Raw genomic sequence first — 7669 nt, forward strand, 5'->3', positions numbered from 1 at the left:
TTCTTCTCAAATTTTCTAACAATACCCGTTATAATATTTCTCTTGTATCCTAAGGCTTCTGCTAACTGTATGATCCTTTCAATCTTAGTAACCCGGTCTATAATGTTGTCGCAGTATAGAAAAGCCCTTCTAACCAAGGCACGAAATGCTGCCATTTTGTAACGATAGGGGTCATTGGACTTAGCAGGGATGTATAGTGGGCTATGTGTTGGTTTTATGTACACTCCGGTGGATACATGCCCTTTGCTAAAGATGATATTAATATCTAAGAAATGTACCATCATGGAACTTTTCTGCTCTAGCTTCAGGCTGAGGCCTTCCTCGTTATCGTTGATTCTATCTATGAAGCTAGTAATTTCTCGATTATTCCTCCATATTATATATAAATTATCCACATATCTCTTGTAGAAAACGATTTCTTTTTCAAAGTTTCGCAATACTTTTTCTTCCAATTTTCTAACCACAAGCTCGCATAGAAGCCCCGAAATTGGGCTTCCCATCGGAACTCCCCTCTTTTGTTTATAAGTTTGGCCTTCGAAAGTGAAAAAAGATTCGCAACATATAAGATTAGCCATTTCCATAACCTCGTTTCTGTGATGCGTTAATATCGGGTTTTCTCTAAACAAGAACTCCAATAGAGTTTCCAAACAAGAATTAATCTTAATGGAGGGGTATAAACTCTCATAATCCAACACAGTTCCCACTTCTTCATCCATCAAAGTAATGTCTTGCAGCTCTTTAACCACCATTACAGGATCTTTTGCAACCAAATTACTACTTTCCATTAGGGAGGAGATATATTCTTGTAACCTTTTTTCTAGGAAAAATGTAGGTGCTTTATGCTTTTCCACTATTGGCCTTATTTCCTTGCCCTCTTTATGCGTTTTAGCGAAGGCGAATAGTCTAGGGATCCCAGGTCTGGGGTTACGGCATTTCCGGATAAAAGGTAAAACCTTCGCAAGCTTGGTTTCCTCCAGTTTCCTAACTCTTCTATCAATAGCCTCCACAATTTTACTGCTGGTTTTAATACATTCCGTCTTTTTGATGTATTCTTCTAAGGCTTTGTCATACGTTTGTTTTTTCATTAAAACTATTTGTTTACTTTTATCCGCTCTTGCGGCAATTAAGTTGTTTGCTTTCAGCCAACGCTTAGTATAAAGGATTTCTTTGTTAATACTTCCTCCTTTTTTCCATTTTTCTTGATTTTTTAATACAGTCTTCCAACGTAAGAAAATGAAGTGGATTATTTATAAGCAGGTTCCAAAAAGTAAAGGGAAGAATATTACAACTTACGTTGTTTGGGACCAAATTGATGTACCTAATAGGGTAAAAGCGCTTCTGAACAATGGCCCGAACTTCGTCCCGGAAGATGCAGTGAATTGGGAAACCTCCATCCAGGAGATCGAAAGAGGAATTATTGGTCTAGATCCGATAGAGAAAGATTATATACGTTGGAAGACTGTAATGGATCTAGAGATCCCAACGGATCTCTAGATCCATTCTATCTACAAAATGATCAATGTTGTTTCCTATTTGCTCATTAATATTCACGACTTGTCCAGTTTTAAATCCATCTGGTGCAATTGATGTTTGAAGTGTTGAGGGTTTTTTGTTGTTGATAATTATTTCCAGCTTATTGGTCAGATCGCCCAAGCTATCAGAAGTAGGTATGTCTTGTATTTTTTCTATTGCCAGAGAAAGCTTCTCTCCTATAATCGTCTCCAGTCTGTCACAAAGCGCTTCCAGTTTACCATTGGGTGTAAAAGTTGTACAAGGTGGATGGAGGATTGGCATTGGTGGTGTTGCGCCATGTCCAAAGGTGTCGTAATTCTGAGAATGTAATCCTCTCCATCTTGATGGGCAAGGAGATTTTTCCTGTGAAATGACCTCTTGACACTCCCTCTCCAGGTATGTTCGGTCGCCCTTGATACTCTTGACCGCAAGATCAATGATTCTGTGCATTTGTTCTTCCACAAATTTAATGTTTTGAGCTGAGCTCAAACGTTTGTTTGATCCTTCTGCACAGAATCCCTTAGTTTCGTCGAGGATCCGGAAGGCTTTTGTTAAAAATAAATCTACAATGGTTTTTTCCATAATAAAACAAGATCTAAATACAGTAACCCAAGTGTAAGTGTAGTGTCCTAAGCCCAAAGCTGAAGGATGTGGTGAAAAGTGGGAACTGAAGTTCCAAGCGACTCTGCACCACCAGGTACATTCTGAGAGTGCAGAGGTAAAGGATAGAATACAACTAGCTTAATTCTAGTTAAAACTAAATTAAAATTAATTTAATCTAATTCGCGTGACAATAGTGAACAGTACTCCACAAAAGAAAAGTCCATCTTCATCTGTAATGCCGAATCACCAAGGAAAAACACCAAAAGTTGCTTGAATACGTCAGAATGAAAACATCGATCGTCTTCTGACGTCAGCGACGTCCGTTGTAAAAACCGTTAGAGAAGAGTTCGTTGACCTCTGAAGTGTAGAAAGTTTTAAAATCGTAAAACTGCTCTAACTCAGCCGAAAATGATCGGAAGAGGATCAAACTTTGGCAGATCGTAGGGTTTAATAACGTCTCACTATGATCCAAAGATTAACAATGTGTGTAAAGAAGAAAGCCCGATGCGGGCCTCCGAAGGTTCAACACAAAAGGTGAAATTGCCAAAGACCCGGTGGGCCAAAGTCAACGAAATTTGGTACGAACACTCACCACAAAGGGTCACGTCCAAAAACGTCGAGCTGTCCGGTTTAACGGTCGTAGGTAGTCCGGAAAAGCGATCCGAAGAAGTCAAAACTACATTGTTTCGTAGTTTGAAAATTTGTGGGTCCACAGAAAATTTTTTCACATCAAAAGGTTCGCCTCGATAAGATCTATTAGGATCAACACAAAAAACCGCACAAAAATAAAAAGAAACCACTAAAAACGCGAAAAGTTCAGGAGCTCGATCTTCCAGCAGTCACCAAGCCAAAGGAACAGTCCACTCTCAGTAGTAGATAGGGACATTTTATTTTTATTTATTTTTTTATTTATTTATGTCGGAATCTTATCTCCTAAAGGCGCCTCTGATTGGGCCACCCCAGTTGATCATTCCATTTTAATTTCTCTCTACTCCGCAGAGCTTTGTAGAGAATATAATAAACATACAATTAAACGGTAACATATTAGTAGTAGAACGGCGACTTGAAGTAGAAGACAGTAACCACCAGAAGTCAACAACATAAACAGACAATACCCAAACAGACCATCATCTGCCAAGAGCCTTCAGTTTATAATAATGAACCATCATCCTATATAGCCCATTAAACAAGTTCTTATTGTTCACCAGCGAATGTTTAGATACAGGCCAACGAAAACCCTCATCCTCGCTCAACAGCTGCAACTCATTCCTCTCCAGTTCAAGACTGACGCAGTCATAAATAATGTTTTGGATCCTCATATACGCCACAGATGTTACAGGTATCCACATCAGCATGCCCAAATCTATAGTTGTAAGCGTTGTAGTTGCCATGATGACTAAGAAGAGTTGATGTAACAAAGTCAGTAAAAACATGTTCATTCTTTAAACGTTCATTCACATCAGGAAAGAAGGAGTATAACCCCCTACCCCTATCGGAAGAGGTCCAGCAATCTTGCCAAATAACACAATAATACTCCTTTAGCCGTTTCTTGATATAAGTCCTTGAAACACTATTACAGGCCACCCGTGTATCCTGGGTACACGCAGCCTTAGCCAAAACATCTGCATGCTCATTACCAGTATTACCAGTATGGACCATAATCCAACAGAACTCGATGTTATTCCCACTATTTTTATCATTAAGGCTGTTCCAGATCTTCTGAACAATATAATCCTTATTATTTAAGTCCTGCAGAGCTGAAATAGCAGCTTGACTATCTGTACAGATAGCAATAGTCTTGTTATGCTGGCTTTTATTAACCCAGAGTATAGCCTTTGAGATCGCAAATAACTCAGCTTGAAAGTTGTTACAGAGTACGTGCATCTTCCAAGTTTGACAATAAGTAGGACGATTGGCGCTATAAAATACAAAAGCGGCACCAGTACCCGCATGATTCCTCGAGCCATCCGTATACACACGATCCTTGCGTGCATTATTGTAACGTACCTTGACAACCTCTGGTATATTACTTATCGGCATCCGCTGCAAAGCCAGAACCTTTGCCTCAACACAAACATTATCCATATTTAGGCACTCTGGGATCTTGTTATCTGTTCTCAAATCTAGGTAATGACTCCTTTGTTGAATTTCTAAATCTATTGGAAGAACACCAGCCAAAACATGAAGAGCATCGTTAGAAACAGTACGATACGCCCTAGTCATACGGAGCAGCATCATTCTCTGCATGGAATACAACTTCCTCTTGATATGTACATTAAAAGTCCTATGAGTCCAAGCGGCTGTGCCATAGGCCAACATCGGGACAACAGCACTAGTATAAATCAATTTCAATGCTTCACCGGAAAGACCCCAATCCTTCCTGGCAACCCTCGAAATCCATGCGAATAGGGTTCCAACCTTATTACGCAAATAATCAATATGCAGCATCCAACTCAGCTTATCATCCAACGTAATACCAAGATACCACATAGACTTCACAATATGAATCTGACTGTTGTTCAAATGAACCTTCGGATTCCTCTTATCCACATTGAACCTAGTAATAACCATCCCTGTAGTCTTACTTGGGTTAAAGTACAAACGGTTATCACAACCCCAGTTGTAAATTATAAGAAGTACCCTATTTATTTCTTGTTCCAACTTTATCCTACTATTAGCTGAACAAATCACGATGACATCATCAGCATACGCAGTCATATGAACATCTTGTAAATCATGTTGCTTTAGAAGGTCATCCAAAATAATACTCCAGTAAACAGGGCCGGAGCAAGAGCCCTGCGGGCACCCCATAGTCACATTCTTCCTAGCACTGACATTACCATAATTAAGAACAGCAGATCGATTTGTAAAATAATCGCATATTAACGCATAGAGATCACATGGACAGTTATTTTCCTCTAATCTCTTATGAATAAGGGGCCACCACGCATTATCGAAAGCCCCTTTTATGTCGAGACAGACAGCCATAGTCCATGCCGCAGATGTACGACCAAGCTCTAACTTATTGACCACTCTGTGGATCGCCTCTTCAGCACTTGTGTCCTCCCTAAATCCAAACTGAGTAGGGTGAAGAGGGTTAGTCTTATTAAGCCAATCAGTCAACCTCTTTGTTATAAGCTTATCCAATACCTTTTTCAAAACCGGCAACAGACAGATCGGCCTGTAGCTATTGAGTTCATTAACAGGCCTATTATTGCCTTTATAAATCGGCACTACCGTTGCGATTTTCCAATCAGCTGGGAAAACACCATACCGATAACAGCAGTTAAAAAGATCTTGTATGAAGTGAGGTAGACCATTATTTATGTTCGAGATTATCTCAATGGTTATCCCATCATGACCAGGCACCTTCCCATGTTTACAATTACCAATTGCCCAATCAATATCCTTCTTAGTAAATTTGCCATCCCTATCAGCCATCGTCTAGTATTGTAGGGTACCTCGAATATTCCTCTGCCAAGAGTTATCCCTCTGCTCATCGTCATCCTTAAAAAATTCGCCTAGTAGCATATTTAAACAGTCCTCTGTACTAGTGAAATGATCGCCTTTATCATTCTTAAAATCTTGGAGTTGAAATCTATGCCTGATTTCTCCCGTACCTAATTTGTATAGGACACCCCAAGAATCCTTGGAGCACTGCTCACAAAAGGCCTTCCAACTATCTTGTTTGGCAGTACGAATATGATTCTTATAGTCTGCTTGCTCCCTGATGTAATCCTCCTTTAGTTGATTTCTCAAAATGTGATTCGTGCATTGCTGATATGGTTTCCTCTTGGCATTAACCCGGTTTTTATGAATCAGAAGATCCCTACTCCACCACTTTACCACCTTATCTTTAATCGTATACTTAGGTATGTTTTCATCAACAATCCTTTGTAGCGCAGTAATGCAGCTGTTTATCGCCTCAGAAGCCTGACAGTAGCTGTTAACCTCACTGTAAGCAGGAACAACATTCTTTAACTGATTAATAATCCTATTATTCCTATACTTATTTTGTTATAAGTAATTTCTAAGGTGTTGTTGTTCGAGGCTTGCTTTGCCAGTTCATCTGCCGTTTCATTACCTATGTGCCCATGATGGCCTCGAATCCAATTTATTATAAATTGACAGCTGGAGGTATTTATGATTTTTCGGATACTGTTAGCTATAGGGTGGTAATTCTTATTTTTTAGTAGACTAATGTTGATGTACTATCCGTGGTAATTGAAATTACTTTATGGTTATAATTTTGATTGCACCAGTGAATAGCCATTTCTATTGCAAATAATTCTGCTTGAAAATTTGTACAATGACCTCCAAATCTGTACTGCTTCGTTGTTATCATTTCATTTAAACCATATACAACAAAACCACAACCCACTCTATTTCCAGTTTTAGATCCATCAGTATAAATATACATATCAGCCTCCATAGATGTGTTAAAAAAAGATGTTATTGATAATTGCAGGGTTGTCAATCATGTCATAATCAATTGGTTTTTCATATTCATCAGCTCTAAAAATATGATCTGTAGTTTGGATATTATGTCCCCATTTAAAATGCCAGATTTTAGCATTATATTCTATGACCTTGTCAATGGGTGGGCATCTTGCCAAAACCTGAAGTGAAGCATTGGGTGTTGTGCTATATGCCTTTGTTAATTGAATGAGGGCACGTCTTTGGGCAGAAATCAGTTTTCTATGTACGTGAACTTTATAGATGTCATTGTACCAACTTCCACATGCGTATGTTATAATCGGTACAAATATCTGTTTGTAAATGATTTGAAGGGCATCATATTTGAGTTCCCATTTTCTCCTGGCTATTCCAGCAAATTCATTGAATATTTTGCCTGTCCTATCACAAATATATGTAATATGCGTATTCCATAACAGGCGGAAATCAAGCATAATCCCCAGATATTTGACAGTTTTAACTATCTTTATCTTTTGACCTCTCATCCTGATGGTAGGAGTTCTTAGGTATAAGTTCGGATTTCCTGGTCGATTAAATACAATTCCATTTGTTTTATTGGTGTTAAATGTTAATTTATTTTCATCGCCCCATTCACAAATATGATGTAAAGTGTCATTTTCAAGTTCTTCAAGAGCTGCTCTTGAGTTACCACGTATTAGAACAATTGCATCATCAGCATACGCAAAAGTTTTATGTCCAAATCCTTTTTCCAGAAAACTATCAAAAGCTATGTTCCACAATAATGGATTGAATGGAACTGGGGGCAGCCTCTGACAACCTTTCGTCTCACCGTATGTGCTCCACAACATAGCTCGGCTGTTCTGTCTTTTAGATAGTTACTAATAACGGTATACAAGTTGTTAGGACATTTTTTTATTCTTAAATTTTGTAATATTATTGGCCACCATGCACTATCGAATGCTTTGGCAATGTCCAAACATACAGCCAAAACAAATCTGTAGTTGTCCAATAAGCGATTGATGTTATTGATAACTTTATCAATTGCCTCTGGTGCTGAACGTTGCGGTCGAAATCCAAATTGGTTATTATTAAAGCAATGATTTGATTCTAAGTGCCA

The 7669-nt window shown here is 38.6% G+C and overlaps 1 protein-coding gene across 1 annotated transcript in view; it reads right to left on the reverse strand.

The window, feature by feature from the left end:
- Window positions 1-1085, reverse strand: part of LOC111619769 — a 79928-nt gene extending 78843 nt beyond the window's left edge. The window contains exon 1 of the mRNA XM_023361587.1: window positions 26-1085. Within this exon, the coding sequence (XP_023217355.1) occupies window positions 26-1085 (1060 nt within the window). The remainder of the gene's footprint in view (window positions 1-25) is intronic.
- Between the last annotated feature and the right edge of the window lie 6584 nt (window positions 1086-7669).

The sequence above is a fragment of the Centruroides sculpturatus genome, unplaced genomic scaffold (genome assembly GCF_000671375.1).
Source record: "Centruroides sculpturatus isolate CEXI.00-Female unplaced genomic scaffold, Cexi_2.0 scaffold201, whole genome shotgun sequence".
NCBI classification, from domain to species: Eukaryota; Metazoa; Arthropoda; class Arachnida; order Scorpiones; family Buthidae; genus Centruroides; species Centruroides sculpturatus.